General features: G+C 41.0%; 1 protein-coding gene across 3 annotated transcripts in view; it reads left to right on the top strand.

Moving 5' to 3' along the window:
* The window catches only part of ODAD2 (outer dynein arm docking complex subunit 2), a 187,025-nt gene that overhangs the window by 109,621 nt on the left and 60,396 nt on the right, over window positions 1-17,008 (top strand). For all 3 annotated transcript variants that reach the window (XM_074946138.1, XM_074946140.1, XM_074946139.1), the window contains one exon: window positions 8,532-8,646. In XM_074946138.1, the coding sequence (XP_074802239.1) occupies window positions 8,532-8,646 (115 nt within the window). The remainder of the gene's footprint in view (window positions 1-8,531; window positions 8,647-17,008) is intronic.

The raw sequence follows: 17,008 nt of genomic DNA, 5'->3' as shown, positions 1-17,008 counted from the left end.
TCCTGGCAACCTCTTCATATACCCATCTTTCATTTTCAGTCTTTTCAAGGTGATGGGTATCCACAAATGTCTTCCTCCAGAAAAAAAAAAAAAAACAAAGCAAGCTCCCTTGGATACTTTTGTATGTCTTTCAGGTGGTGAGAGCTTCTGGCTCCAGTTTTTGTGCCCTCTCTGGTTCAGCCCTCTCTGATCCCCTCTTATCTCCCACAATTCCTATTTGTTTTTTCCAGTGAGTGGCTTCAGATTTGTTCTAGTAGATCACCTGTTTGTACTGTTAGTTCTTCCCTTTGCAAATCTGACTTGTAGGTCTTATACCCTCCCTTCCCCCTATACCTGGCAGGAAGGCAGGGGTAAGGAGGTTAGGAGCTGCAACTCCAGCTCTGCACCATGGGCGGATTCCCTTGCACTGAGGTGATCCTCCCATGTCCAGCTGTTCTTGACCCAATATTCACCAGCAGCGCAGGGCAAAGTAGCCACATCACAGCCACATCTGGACCTTAGTGTAGATTGAACATTTTCAAATGGAAACTAGCATTGTGTTGTTCCCTAGCTGCATTTGTTCAGCAAGCTATGGTTGAGCAATCTCTTATTATGTGGCATCTCTGTTTTTCCTGGAACCAGATCTCATGCATTACTAAAGTCATCATGTTAGCGTAAGCAATTACTACCAGCTATCTGAATCCATACACACTGTTTGACAGGGGAACTTACCTAGTACTTTGTGTAATTAATTAAAAAAATAAATACTCAAGTTCCTAAATTGAATATTGCAAATAACGAGGATGGAGAGGAATCATTTAGAATTGTTCAAGAGGGTATAATTAGGAGGATGGGATTAAGAAAATGAAAATTTAGGTTGAATATCAGGAAAAGTTTCAATAGAGAAGTCTATTAGACTGTGGAATAATCTCCTAAGGGAAATGCTGGAATCCCCATAACATGGAATGATTAAGTTCTAGACTGCCAAAAGCACTAGAAAATATAGTGCAGAGAGCAAACCTGCATTGACAAGGGGGTAGGATTAGATGATTATACATTAATCCAGTTCCATCTCTTATGAAGATAGGTTTTCTGTAGATCTTTTCTCTTTGTTTTCTCTATGGTTCTTTTGGAGTGAAATTAAATTTCTCTGCATACAGAGTGTCTGAGTTGGCACTTTCTGCTATGCTGCATCTAACCTTGATGATATTCTAAGACAACCCATGGAAATTAAATTGTTCTAAGTGTAGATATGGGCATGGGGAGAGAAGAGATGGATCATGAGGTGTAGCTCTGATCTACCTCTTCATTCTGAAATTAAGTTTTTCTCCAAATTAGTCCACTCCCTCATTCTCAGGATGGCAACACAGGATGAAGCCCTTGGAGGCTGGGTGAGTATGCAAGCTTCTTCATGGTGGTATGGTAGGCACTTGTATAGCAAGAGATAATTTATCTTTTCCCAAAACATAGCTACGTGAGCGAGCTTCACCAATCCAGGGTACAAAATGCTTTATTTTCCATATCTGTTCTCCTGCACAACTTTATGTAGTGATGTGTCCCCACCAACTGCAATGTTCTTATTTTTTATTTTGAGGAAGTTCTTTTCCAGTCATTCTTTTTCTATTAATGATTCTACATGCTTTTATTTCTTTTTCCATTTTTTAAATTTTACTACATTTTCATGAACCCTTTTGTTTAGAAAATCTATAGATTTTAAATCTAGTTTTCAATGCTGAGGCATTAGAGTATTATGGACTAAAATATAAGAATATTTTAGCCAGATGGATTTAAAGTCGCTGATATACAGTTTATCAAAGCAGTTTGCAACAAATATTGTGAAAGTTTTAAAAAACATATTAAATTGTGGTGTCAGAAAAGATGAGATTACACTCTACCAGAAGTAAACCCTGTAATTTTACCAGTGAGCACAAAATAGACTCAGTATAACATTGTTTGTTTATGTTTGTATATGTGGTCTGAGTTGGCAGGAGATACTCCCAGACTTCTCAAAAGTGCTGGCAAATAGTAGAGTTTCAAGAAGATGATAGATATAACAAACAGATGTCTAGAGGGCATACATGTTTGTTTGAGCAATCCATGTTAAAATTTACGCTGGAAATATTCAATATCAAATTATTTGAATGTAAAATCAGTTTGTATAGATTACATTTTTATTAAAACATAGGAATAGAAAATTGATTTGTATTCCTGGAACTGTTATCCTGGCCAGCAAACAAACTTAGCCATGATGACCTTGAAGGTCTTTAAAATAAATACAGTGAAACCTGTATGAAAGACCGTCTTTATTAAGCAACTAGTGATCCTAAGCAACAACCCCAAGGTCTTCCCAAGCATTTTATGATGTTAAATTATCTGTACTAAGTAACCACCTCTCCAGTATGACCAAAGTCTGCTCAGAATTGGTCATAGAAACAGCAGCAGCATCTCATATTAGGAAACTGACTGAATTGCTTTGAAATTCAGTGCCCATAAGGCATGCATTCTATATACATACAGTTGGTCAGCTGTTTTGAGTGCCCCCGGAAATTTGTTTTGCTTAGCCTCCTGGGAATTCCCCTTTTGTAAGGGGAATCCTCAAATAGTGCAGAACTGACAGCAGCTCTATGCCACCCTCACTCTTGGTTCGTGGTATAGAGGTTGTGGCCAGTGGAAAAGGGCACAGATGGAATACAATCTGGTTATTCCCAGTTTCCAGAACAGCTGCTTGAGGCCATGGAAAACCTACAGGCTGCTCTAAATTGTGCCACTGAACAAGCCAGACCAGTCTCCAGCCAGCCCCAGAACTCTTGGCCTGAAAAGGTAGCATACAGCTACCTTTTCCCCAGCTCCATGTCTCAGCTGCACTGAGTGCAGCTCAGTCACAGCTAAGCCCTGGTGTACACTACAGATTTATGTCAGTATAGCTACGTTGCTCAGGAGTGTGGAAAATCCACACCTCTGAGCGACACAGTTATACCAACCAAATTTCCGGTGTAGACAGCACTGTGTCAATGGGAGGGTTTCACCCGTCGACATAGCACATATGTCCATTCTTTCTTATTATGCATTTTAAGTCTCTTTTGGCCCAGTACAGTTCCATTGTTGAAGAGAATGGCAGAACTTCCTTTAATAGGAGCAGGATTGGGTCCATTGACTCCAATGCAAATTGCAGGTGCTCAGCACTTTACAGGATTTGGTCACCAGTGTTTCTTGTTCTGGTTATTCCATCTTGAATGGACTTTGTGAGCCAGAATTTGAGCGTAGCTACACTCTTGTAGCATTGACTTCACTGGGAATTTTGTGTGAGGGCCAATAAGTCATTTTCATATGAATCTGCATAATTCAGCTATAGTCAATATATACCTGATGAGGAATATAATAAATTTAATATTTGCCTCCATTTTCCATTAGACATTTTTGAATGTATTATTCTGAAATAGTACATAGCTTACCAATACTTGACCTAGACTTTGCAGTTGTGCATGCAGCCATTTATGTAGCAAGAAGAAAATCATGGCTAAAGGAAATAAGCAATGGGGAATGTGTGAGAGAGCAGGAGAAGAGAAAAGGAAAACAGGAAAGACTAAGAAGAGGTAAAGACAAAAAAAAAAAAAACAAATAGATGGAGAAAAAGCCATCTCACCAGAAACAGAGCTTTGTTAGCCAATATGTATTTGTTAGATGTAGTAACCACCACATTAATGGTATTATGTACATAGTATCAATATAATATACATTATATATATGGATGTTGGGAAGGTATGTTAATTGAATGTATTATGCTCCTTCCACAATTCTGTTCCACCATGTCAAGTATCCCACAATGCTTTGCAAAGCTAAAGTCAGCTTTGGCATTAGAAAATAGGAAACTTGTCAAAGCAATAATACATGAATAGTCTATACCAAGTACAGTTAGGAAGTACTATCATGGCTCATCATCACGTGGAATGTAGTATTCAAAACAAGATATGGGAAAGTACAGGGATGTACTAAGGACAAAGCTAGGGTTGCCAGGTGTCCGTTTTTTGACTGGAACACCTGGTTGAAAAGGGACCCTGGTGGCTCTGGTCGGCACCACAGACTAGGCGGTTGGTGGTGCAGTGGGGCTGGCAGGCTCCCTGCCTGGCTCCACACGGCTCCCGGGAAGCAGCCAGCATGACTCTCCGGCTCCTAGGCAGAGAGGCGGCCATGGGGGCTCTGCATACTGCCCCTGCCCTGAGGGCCTGCTCCGCAGCTCCCATCAGCCAGGAACTGTGGCTGATGGGAGCTGCGGGGATGGTGCCTGTGGGCGGGGTCATCATGCAAAGCCCCCTGGCCACCCCTCCAGCTAGGAGCTGAAGGGACATGTTGCCACTTCCTGTGAGCTGCCTGAGGTCAGCGCCGCCCAGAGTCCACATCATGAACCCCCTCTTACACCCCAACCCCCTGCCCCATCTCGGAATTCCCTTCCGCATCCAAACTCCCTCCCAGAGCCCACACCCCACACCCCCTCCTGTACCCCAACCCCCTATCCCAGCCTGGAGCCCCCTCCCATGCCTTGAACCCCTCATTTCTGGTGCCACCCTGGAGCCCGCACAAGAGCCCCTACCCCCTTCCATATCCCAACCCCCTGTCTCAGGCCGGAGCTCCCTCCCACACTCCGAAACCCCTCAGCCCCACCCCCCAGCCCGGAGCCCCCTCCTGCACCCCAAATCCCTCATCCATGCCCCCACCCCAGAGCCCGCACTCACAACCAGAGCCCTCACCCCCTCTCACACCCCAATCCCCTGCCCCAGCCCAGAGCCCCCTCCCACACTCTGATCCCCTTGGCCCCACCCCAGATCCCTGAGCTCCCTTCTGCACCCCAAACCCCAGGTGGAGCCCTCACCCTCTCCCACACCCTAATCTCTTGGAACAGCCTGGTGAAAATAAGCGAGTGAGTGAGGGTGGTGGGGAGCGAGCAATGGAGGGAGGGGGGATGGATTGAGCAGGGGCAGGGCCTCGGGGAAGGTGTGGGGCTTGGGCAGGACTGTGGGGAAGTAGGTGGGGCAAGGGTGTTTGGTTTTCTGCGATTAGAATTTGGGAACCCCAGACAAAGCTGGCACAAACCGGTGGGTTAAACTTAAACTTCAAGTGATGTACAGGGGGCTTTTAGCTTGTAAACAACCACAATATAAATAGAAGTACATTTAAGGGCGTATCTTTAAAGCACACCTTCTGTGTAAGATGAACATGCTGTGAGATAAGAATTGCTTCCTTGAAGGAGGGTATGTATGTCTTCTTTTCTTACTGTATTGCTTTATCTTTAGACACTAAATTTGACTAAATTTGGTTTCTTGGTCTCTTAAACATTTTAAAGAACAAACCACTAGTGAAGTCAGTCAGTTGGTTATACTGTTAATCAATAGCCTCAACTTTAGTCACACACAAGAAATGTTGCTTCCAGAAAAGCCAAGTCAGGCATTGGGAAGTGACAGATGCTTCAAGGAGGAAGGATAGTTTTGTGATAGTTTCAGTTCCACTGAACTGTGGCTCAGGAAACCTGGTCAGTTTCTCAACTCTGCCACACAGTCCCTGTGTGACCCTGAGAAAATCACATAATCTCTGTGTGCCTCCGTAATGTCTGTAAAAGGGGATAATAATTTATTTCTTCTGCCTTTTTTATGACTCTTCTGTTTTGTTTGCAAACTCTATGGGACAGGAACAATCTCTTATTAATTGTTTGTGCAGTACCTAGCGCAATGGTGTCCCAATCTCAGTCGTGGCAACAGGTGCTACTGTCATTCAAATAAATGATAATAATATGGGAGACAACCTAACTTGAGCCAAGACGCATTGTGGTGATGAGTGCAGTATGAGAAACTACAGACTAGAATAGCAGATAGGAATACTGAAAACAAAATGACAGTCAATTTGCAAGGGAAAGGAGGATTAAAGGAAAATACAAGAGAAAGCTGAACCAGCCTAGAAGTTGTGCTCTGTAGTGCAGTGCAGGAAACCTGAGCTCAATGCATAATTTCTGTCCCTTGATTCTAAGGCTGGTAGCAGTTAGGTGCTACCATATTTGCTTAGGTAATATATTTAGCCACTCGGGAGGAAATACCTCCCATTCAAAAGCAGTTTTGTTTGTTGCTGGTAGAAATGTGGCTATTACTGGAATCTATGTGATGGAATTGTAAAACAGGGCAAAATGAGGGGAATCTTTGGGGCTCCAGCAGAGATGCAGAGGAACCTCAAGAGATGAGGGAGAGAAAAGAATGATTATAGTAACAAGATGTTCTTCTGAGTAGAAGACACTATATCTTCTATAGTTTACCAAGTTACTGTCATAATACTAGGGCAGAAAACAAACTGGAGCTACTTTTTGGGTCAGGTGATTTCTTGGATAATCGCTGGCTGCCGTGTCTACCAAGGCAAGCTGCTAATCGTGATCGCATGCTTGTCTGGTTCTCCCACAAGCACTCTACTATTAGGGTCTTGTGTGCTTTTGAAAATCTCACTAGGCACCTATCTTCATCTTTAAGTGTCTAGATACCTTTAAATATCTGTCCCTTTGTACTTTCTCCCATGCTGCCTCTTACATGCAAGGGGAAAGTCATAATCTGTAAAGCCACCACCTTATCCTCCTCCTCAAAAATTCACTTCTGCCATTATGCTCATAGGAAACGCCGTCAACCCTCCCCCCAAAAGTCCTTACCATATGATAATAGCAAGGCCACTAGCACATTGTGATTACTACTACTAATGGTCTACAAATTGTGCACACATTTTAATTTTTCTCAGGAAAATTAACTATTATTAAGGTGAGGGTTTTTTTTTTCTTTTCATTATTCTCATTATGGTTATGGTGAAAGATCATAATTTGCGCCTGGGCTGGTATATTTTCATTACTGTTTTGGAAGACTGCTGTACATCTTCAATCCCTTTGGGCTTTCTTGTGCTCTCACACCAGTGGTGTTAACTACATTGGCTTCACTGAAGTAAACACCAGATATATACTGTGCCCTTTATCAATTAAGTCCAACAGCAAAAAGTTTCCTGTTTGTGTTTTCACAGGAAAGCACTGCTGAACTATATGAGATTTTGAAAGTTGTCCTTCAGTCTTTGTTACTATGTGGACCAATGTTTTACATATATTTATACAAAGTTGTGTTCTGTGTTATTATGCTGTTATGGTTTGTTCTGCTACTGCCAATGTGAACTCTGATTTCTTACTTTCTCAGTTGACTTTTCTTCTGGCAGTTGGTATATTTGGCACAGAGTGTATAAATGAGACTGCCTTCAATTTAGCAGGTCTTACATTAAAAAGAGCTTTTTAAAACAGGTTCTCCTTAGTTCTGGGGAAAAAAATCTAGATTTTGAAAGCAAAATAACCAGGTTGCATCAATTTGTTGTAAGTAATGCCCCACATTACTTTAAACAGAGTTCATGTCGTAAGTCATTTCTTCTGCATCAAATAATTGTATGATTACATACAGAACTGATTTTATACTTACTTTTAAAAAATCCTGACAAACTTTTACATAGTGAACACAAATTATATATTTTTGTGTGATATTTTATAAGATTCACAATATAAGATGTGCACTATCAGTGTACAATTAAACTTTTACTTTTGAAGTTAGAAATCAAAGTATGCCTGATTTTCTTTATCTTCATCTCATCTGCTTTGAGTTTAACATATCTTTCTGAACAAAGACATGTTTGTAAAGGATATTAAGTTTTGTTTGGCCTTCCTCTCCATTTAAAGTACTCAGTGGACCCTAATGTGAAGTTATGATCCCCTAGATGGATTGATATATACACATAAGACAGATGGTGTAGAGATGAATCTGATGATAATTCATTTTTCCGCTAGTCATGAAGATACTCTGATTACTGTGTGTTTAAGTAATTATAACACAGTGTTCAATGTTAGTCTTGTTAGTAGGGAACACATGGGAACACATGGGAAACAAGTTACATGTTATTCATGCCTAACAAAGGATGCACTGTGGTGTGACCATTAATTCCTAATGCTAGATTAGAAACATAGGACTTTAAAATATGTCATATTGTGAAGTAAATAAATTAAACATAAACTGAATAAAAAGTTAAGTACATAGTTTTTTGGCATAAATATTTGTTTTGGAAAATATTTGTTACTATATGAAAGAAACTAGTATGTTTGAATTAAGGTTTCACCTTGCATGCAGCTCATTAAAATCTCACATGGCTTGTTTCTAGGTTTACATGAGTCCTAGATATAATGCAGTTTGTTTGGTTCCTTGAATAATGCATTTTAAGTGTAAATACTGAGAAAAAATAAACAACATCCATAAACTTTAATTAGAAAACACATTTTGGTCTAAAAAATTTGTGCACAACCATCTAGTGACAGTGAGTAACATTTATAGAAATTCTTGATAATATTTAGTTGCCAATAAACCACTAGCACTTAACACAAGATTGTTTATTAAAAAATCACACCAATATTTCTTGACATGACTTTTGAAACAAAATTACATCATTTCAATTTTACATTGTTTACTCCACAATTAATTATGATTTTATAATGTCTGTTTCTATAATAGGATAATTGACCGCTTAGATGGAGTTCGTTTGTTGTGGTCCTTGTTGAAAAATCCTCATCCGAATGTTCAAGCAAGTGCGGCGTGGGCTATCTGTCCCTGCATTGAAAATGCTAAGGTGAGAATATATTTACTAAAATGTAATTGTTTATAAATAAGGCTAAGATTTAGTCACGGGTATTTTTAGTAAAAGTCATGGACAGGTCACGGGCAATAAACAAAAATTCATGGCCATGACCTGTCCATGACTTTTACTATATAAATACCCATGACAAAAACTTAGCAGCTCCTGGGGCCCCAGGTGCTGCTGCTCTGGGGGGCCCCAGGACACCGCTGCACTGGCCACAGGGTCTGACTGTCCCCAGCCACCTGAGGCTCCGAGACCCCAGGGACTGCTGCTTGGGCCCTCCCCAGGGCCAGCTGCCCTGGGACCGCTGCTTGGGTGCTCCCTGAGGCCAGCCGCCCATGCAGCAGGTGGATTGGCTGGCCCCGAGGCAGACCCCAGGATCACTGCTCAGATGCTCCCGGGCCCAGCCCACTCCCCCAGGACCATCCAAGCAACGGCTGGTGCGGCTGGCCCCAGGACAGCCCCTAGGACCGCTGCTAAGACGCTCCTTGGGGCCAGCTGTCTTGGGCCACCCAAGCAGCGGTCTGTGCAGCTGGCCACGGGGCGCTCCAGCTGCAGGCCCTAGGGCCAGCTGCTCTGGCAGCCCTGGGATCAGCTGCACCAGCCATTGCAGCTGCAAAAGTCACAGGGGTCGCAGAAAATCACGGAATCTGTGACCTCCGTGACAGAATTGCAGCCTTATTTATAGATCATAATTACATAGTCACATTTTTCTCATGATTTTCAACAATTAATGTTTACAGTCTTGCTAATTAGTTGCCTTTTACTTGTATTCTTTTAACTGCTTTAAATAATTTAATTTATTTATTTGAATATTTAAAACACAACTACAGAAACCCATCTACTGCTCATAGCAATCTGGTTGTCCTTAATTGTACTTTCTCTGTTTGTAAAATGTCATCTTTATAATAATGTAACCAGAACTCTGCCCCCTGTTCCCAGTAAAGCATACTGAAAGGTGCTCGTCGAACAATAATGGAAATAAAAGTGTTCTATTAACAGGCTGTGAACAGCACAGGTAGTGGCTCTCCTCTACCCTACATACCTCAACCATGTTCTCAAGGGAGCACCTTTTGGCTTGAGAGCGTATTTCAGTCTCCATGCCAATGAAATCCTTAGATTCTCTGCTCAGACTGCCAATGAAAAGTGCCAGTTGTGAATGGTCGTTCTTGTGCTGTAGTCAGCTGTGCACAAAGAACTGGACTATTAATTTATTTTAAATAGACTGCCAAACAGAGATAAAAAGGTGACTATTTTCCTTTACTGGTCTAGAATGGATTAGACCCAATGATCTATGGTACAGTAAATATGAAAGGTTTTGTTTTTCTTAAGCATATCCCTAAAATATCTAATAATCTTGCATCACTAACTCTTGTACAAGGCCGGAATGATTTCTTCCAATTTCTAATGAATGCCCCCATTAACACCAGTTTTGATTTCCCTTTGTACTCTGTCACTGATGTAAATCATTCTGCACAACATTTAGAGACCCGATCCTGTGAGGTGCTGGAACACCCTTGGAAGTACTAAATCAGTGATATTCAGGACTGAGGCTCACAAGCCGCAAGTGGCTCTTTAATGTGTCTCCTGCAGCTCTTTGTAGCACATGATATTAAAACACTGTGTGATTTAATTATTAACCAGTCTAAGTTATTAACCAATCTGGATGCTTTTACTAAGTTATTAACCAATTGTAGTTGATAAAATAATAATACCTGGTCAGTCATTGTGCTGTGAGAATTATATATATATAGTAAATGAAACAATGAATTCACACTACTGTGACTCTTTTGGGTAATGATGATCGCTAATTTGGCTCCTGAACTACAGATGTCTGAGCATCACTCTTCTAAATGCTCTCAACTCCCACTGAAGTCAACATTTCCTGTGAAGAACTAATCAACTTAGAGGATCAACAATTTCTCTGTATCTACCTTTCTTTTTAATGCTTTATAAACATCATGAAACAGTTGAAGGGACATTTCCTCCTGTTTTTGATTCATAGGTTCAGCACCTTAAAGTTTTCCACACTGATTTCTATAAACTACTTACCTGTCCCTTTTCTAAACTAACCAAGTCATTCTGAATTGTATTTCCCTTTCTTTTTTATTGATACACTCTCCTCTAAGGTTTTATATTAACAAGTGATATGTCACATGTATTTCCCTTTTGTCAAGAAACAGATGCACCTGCCTGTATCTTCAACTGTTATTAACAATACATGTTGCCTGTATTTGAAAGCTAAGACTTTTCATTATACAACTGAGTAGGTCCCCCATCACCTGTGCTTAGGGACTATACTGGGTACTTAGCTTACTTGGCTCTGAGAGTTGTATTGCCAGAAACCCCCACCCCATCCCTGAAATTCCTTTCAAAGGTGTTTTTCCTGGGGTATAGAGGGCAATGGAACAGATATTGTAGACTTAAGCTGAATTAACTTTCTGTTGGCTTTTTCGCTGGTTTTGTGAAAAATGGGAAGCTATGTACATCATCATGCCAGCCCTCCTCCCACCTCTCTCTGCCTCCTACCTAACTTAAGATATCTGACCCTGCAAAAAGATCTGTGTGTGGCCTGGGAAATGGGGGCACAGTGATGTAGAGGCAGTTACCATCCTTTCCCCCAAGCACCGAATGAGAGAAGATCCACATAAAGGGACAATTATAACAGCATAAGGGGGGCTGCTTGCATGTAATCAGAATTATTTATTTAGTTACAGTTAATATTTACCTATTCATATGATCTACCAAGAAATGTTTCATGCACTTGATTCTTCTCTATATATTGTGAGATAAAATGGAGTCTGTGACTTTAAAAGAAGCTTATGTACTGTGGCTTCCCCATCCCTATCTAGATATGTGTAAGCTATGTGTGAGGTAGCTGTGGGCCTAGGATTTGGGTTTAACTTATTTTTGCCTCATTTTGCATGAGCTGCAGTGGTTATTGTATGCAGTGTGTGTATTATGGAGGGTGAAGAAGAAAGGGAATGCCTATATAGTAACCTATATTTTGAATATATGGATTTTTATAATTGTGCCATACAGCTGAGCAGCCATTTTCCTGCAAAGACACGTAATGTGCATGGAACTTAAAGATTATGTTCTATAATATTCATATTTATGTTTTGTGTTGCACATGTGAGTTGAGTGTTCAGTGTACCACTGTAGTTCTTTCTATACTGAAATAAAATAAATTTCTATAACTTTTACAGAAACTAATTAAAAATACACTAGTTTAGATGTTGTAACAGAGTTACTCTGCTGGATCTAATCTATCTGTCTATCTATCCCACTGAAATGGCCTCTATTACCGTAGTATCTAAGCACCTCACAATCTTTAATGTAGTTATCCTCACAACTCCCCTGTGAGATACGAAAATGCTATTATCTCCATTTTACAGATGGGGAGCTGAACTGTAGAGAAACTAAGTAACTTGCCCCAGGTCACACAGGAAGTCTATGGCACAGCAGGGAAGTGAAGCCAGGGGCCCTGAGTCATAGGCTAGAAGAGGCCACATGTACACCATAGTGCCTGATTTGGGTCACTATGCTGTAGAAAAGATATTGAATTAAAGTAAAAACTGCTGTTTGTTAATACCAATAAAATGAGTTGGTTAATGTTATTTTGTGTGTGATAGATTTAAGACATTTTTTAAATGAAGAGGTAGGTTGTACTGGCCAATGCATAAACCATTCCACCAAGCTACAAATGATAGTTTGCTGGTGTGAAGTTAGTCACTGTTTTTATACATCATTGAACCACTACACATGATGGATTCCAGAGTGGCCTAAGAATGACTTGCAAGCAAGCAGTTGCGAGTTGGCATTGATGTGATTGAGGTAGTGGAGCTATGTGGGAAAATTTGCACAACAACTGCCAGTGCTACTAGTCATCCACTTTCATGAGCATTAAATTAATTTTCAAAGTTTATATATAAACTATAAATATATGAATACATGCCTCTTTTACAAAGCAAGAATAGAAGAGCTGTGCAGGTCATTAATTCAAAAGAATGATCTTAATGGAAACAGATTTAGATTAATTAGTTTCTTAATTCAAAACGTAAAAACCACTACTGTAGTAATGTTGGTAATGACAGAATATCAGTGTATTGTCCAAGAAATGCAAATAATTATGAAAAAGTGCAAGGAAAAGTATACTCAACTCTGTTGATATTGGAATGTTAAATTATGCGTTATGAATCATGCTACCTCAAAAAACATTATTCATACCTTTGTTCCAAAGCACAGCAATCCAAACAGAAAAATGTAGCAAAACTCTACAAAAGTTTTATTAAAGCTATTGTGAAATTCGCCTGTTGGGTAGGAGCCAAAAGCTCTTGATACCACTGAAGGTGATACTGTCAATATGATTTTTTTAACTGATGCATTAAAAACAAAATCAGTTTCCTGGTAGAGCAACCTTTGAATAGTAACTCCTGACATTTAAAAAATTGTTATAAGGGTTTTCTGCTCCTCTCTTTATGTTTAGAGAAATCTTTTGGATAGTCCTGAGAGCAGAACACTAAACATGCTCAGGCTCACCCATCCTCTCCCCTACCTATTCTCTCTGGGCACACACCTGCTTGCTGTTTGTTCATAATTTATTTCAATTTCAGCTCTGGTGCTGATGTTATTGGTACACATCCCTTTAAAGGGATTGGGGAAGGATAAGCACCATCAACAAAATTCACTATACCTTAAAGAGCTGTCAAGTTAGTAAAGCAATAAAACTGAAAAAAAAGGGAAAGATTCCCCCCACCCCCAATCCCTTAGGGGTTACTTGTAACAATGTAGTTCAACATTTTCAGATGGAAGTGTGACTTTCAAGTTGATGGCTCCCCTTGAAGTCCTACATTAAAGCTTCATGGGGAAGCTGCAGGCTGAGCAGCCATGCAGACTGTGTATCCCCTGCCTGCCATGAAAGGGGATCTCTATATTGGCCCCACATAGGTCAGCACAGAAGGCTAGGGTGGAATGGATGGGTGGGGCCATGAGATTGGCATTTATGCAGATCCAGTGGCCTCCACACTCGCAGCCCATATCTAGAGTAGGGCCATTGGTGGAGCATGTGCTACTTTCTTCTTCATGCCACATGATTACTCAGGCTTTATGCAGGCGAAGTGCATTTCACCTGTTACAGAATCATTTTAACATTACCATATGTGTAAACCTACAATGAGCCTTTGTAACAAAGAAAGTTTGTTGAGTTGTAAAGCTTTCTGATATTTATAAAATAAAAATATTGCCAGTTACTGTTTTAAATTAGTGATGATAGTTGGTTTCCACATTTCAGTAATAAAAAATGTTAGAATATCAATTTCAGTAGTTCCCAGACTTTTCTGAATACTGTACACAAAGTTCCGCTTTTTGTTCTATATGACTTTATAAATATTTGTTTCTGCACCATGTTTTGGTTAAACCCATGATGTCAAAATTCCCTATATGAGCACATACAATACTTTATAATTTCTTGTTTTCTTGGATATGCTTCTTATATTTGTATACAGAAACCTTGGCAGTTTGAAGTTGATGATCTTATTACTCACCTTCCATTTTCCTATTTTTTCCTGAAAACATTATACTTTTTTACCCATCAGCTGGGTCTCTACTTCTTTATACTCTGCTAATTGTAAGGAATTTGATCTTATTTTGTGTAATTTTAAAGCCATGCAACTGAGAGCTAGAATTTCCTAATACTAAATTCTTATATAAAATGTATTCCTGTTTACTGAAGGAAGATCTGGGCCTACGTTATCAATAAGACATTAATTATTAATTATCAATAAGAATTATTAATTCATTTTCAACAATGTGATAGGTTCGGTAACAACATAAAAGAAGACATGGTACCTACCCTAACATGGCTTTCACTTGATAATAAAATGGTTTAAAGTTGTCTGATGTAGAAGTGATACTTTTCTGCAGCCCAGCATCTCCCACAATTCTGGACATCTGGGCTGCTCTCCTCTCTCTGCAGCTCAGGGAAGTGGATCAGCATTTTGGCACCAAATGGTCTGGCCATGCCCCTCTGTTTGAGTGCCAGATTCATAGATTCATAAATATTTAGGTCAGAAGGGACCATTATGATCATCTAGTCTGACCTCCTGCACAACACAGGCCACAAAATTTCACCCACCACTCCTACAAAAAAAACCTCACACCTATATCTGTGCTATTGAAGTCCTCAAATCGTAGTTTAAAGACTTCAAGGAGCAGAGAATCCTCCAGCAAGTGACCCGTGCCCCATGCTACAGAGGAAGGCGAAAAACCTCCAGGGCCTCTTCCAATCTGCCCTGGAGGAAAATTCCTTCCCGACCCCAAATATGGCGATCAGCTAAACCCTGAGCATATGGGCAAGATTCATCAGCCAGATACTACAGAAAATTCTTTCCTGGGTAACTCGGATCTCACCCCATCTAATAGCCCATCAGAGGCCATTGGGCCTATTTATGAATATTTAATTACCAAAACCATGTTATCCCATCATACCATCTCCTCCATAAACTTATCGAGTTTAATCTTAAAGCCAGATAGATCTTTTGCCCCCATTGCTTCCGTTGGAAGGCTATTCCAAAACTTCACTCCTCTGATGGTTACAAACCTTCGTCTAATTTCTAGTCTAAATTTCCTAGATCAGTTAACCCCTTTAGGGGTTTAACCATCACTGAGCCTCCGGTGCAATGTCTCCCTGCCAGCTCCTCTGACCCTTACAGGCATGACAGAACAGGCAAGAAAGCATCTGGTTAAATCCAAGCAGTGCTCTATATGTGAGGCAGCCTTCCCAGGCTCAGCAGATTCAGGTTGCAGGCCACGCAACTGTGCCCCTTCCTGGGCGACATCCTGATCAGAGCTCCATTGCAGTCAGCAGTGCACAGGGCCATGTCTCGGACATTGAATCTCCTCTAGGCACACATCTTCATCATCAGTGCCAAGAAAAGTTCTCTGGTTCCATCCACCAGAATAACCCACCTGGGGGTGTAAATAGACACTTTGGTAGTGAAGATCTACCCATCATTAGAAAGGTTTCAGAAAATCTGGAAATTTATTTTCTTGCACCAGGGCCACGGGAGGCCTGCCGAAGCACTATGCCTCCAACTGCTAGGATTCCTGGTGTTGTGCATAGGGATCACTCCATGGGCACAATCATGAATCAGAAGTCTTCAAGCCTTCGTATTAAAGGTGTGAGACCACTCCCTGGAACACATAAACAATCATGTACAGGTTCTGAGGCAGATATTCAACTCCTTACAATGGTGATCAGCCCACAACAATGTCTCCAAAGGCATGTCCACAGGCAATGGAAGTAATGAGGTGGGCTGAACAGTTCCAGAGCAATCCACATCAAAGGGGACCTGAACCAAAAGGCAGACTGGCTCAGCAAGCACCGAGTCAACAACTCTGAGTGGTGCCTAAGTCAGCAGATTTTCAACTTAGTTGTTCCGATGTTCAGCATCTCTTCAACCTACCTGTTTGTGAATCATACGAATGCAAAGAAGCCAAAATACGTCACAAGGCAGCTCCCAGGTCTGTGGGGACAGATGCTTTATTGCATAGTTGGTTGCAGGGCCTATGTTACACATATCCACCCTTTCCCCTATTGGGGAAGGTGGTCCAGAAAATAAATGAGAACAGGAAGCAGTAATACTGATAACTCCTCATTGACGAAGGAGATGTTGGTTCTCAGACCTGCCAGAGCTGAAAATGGAACCCCCCACTCCAGCTTCCCTGGAGACCAGACATCCTTTTGCAAGGTCCTCTTCTTCCTCCACACCTGAAACAGCTTCAACTAACATCCTGGCTATTGAGATGGATGCACTAGAAGGTCTCAGTCTGTCCTCCAGAGTCATGAAGACATTGCTTTCATCTAGGAGAGTATTGACCCTAAAAGTGTACACCTTGTCTGGTCTGGATTCAACAACAGGTTCCAAAAGCACAAGGCAAATCCCAGAAATCCAGGAATTCTGACCATTCTGGATTTTTTCCATAGAGGAATAGACAGAGGCCTTCAGCCCAGTACTATTGCATGTCAATTGTCAGCTCTTAGTAGCATGCTCTTCAAAGGATCCTCAGGCTTCCTGGCAGACAGTCCACAGGTAGCCAGATTCTTTTGAGCAGTCCAGTTAGCCACGCCAATGGTAAAACCACTCTTCCCAAAACAGGACCTTCCACTAGTTTTGAAGGCCCTGACAACCCATCCCTTCAAGTCTCAAACTTTAGTGTCAGCCTTTTATTTATCCATTAAGACTTGTTTCTTAGTAGCTGTCGCATCTGCCAAGCAAGTGTCAGAGATGGCAGCCTTATCTATACAGGAACCTTACTGCGTGTTCCACGAGGACAAGGTCGTGCTCAGAAC

Source organism: Natator depressus, chromosome 2 (genome assembly GCF_965152275.1).
Source record: "Natator depressus isolate rNatDep1 chromosome 2, rNatDep2.hap1, whole genome shotgun sequence".
In the NCBI taxonomy this organism is placed as follows: domain Eukaryota; kingdom Metazoa; phylum Chordata; order Testudines; family Cheloniidae; genus Natator; species Natator depressus.
This window is presented reverse-complemented; position numbering and strand designations above follow the sequence as displayed.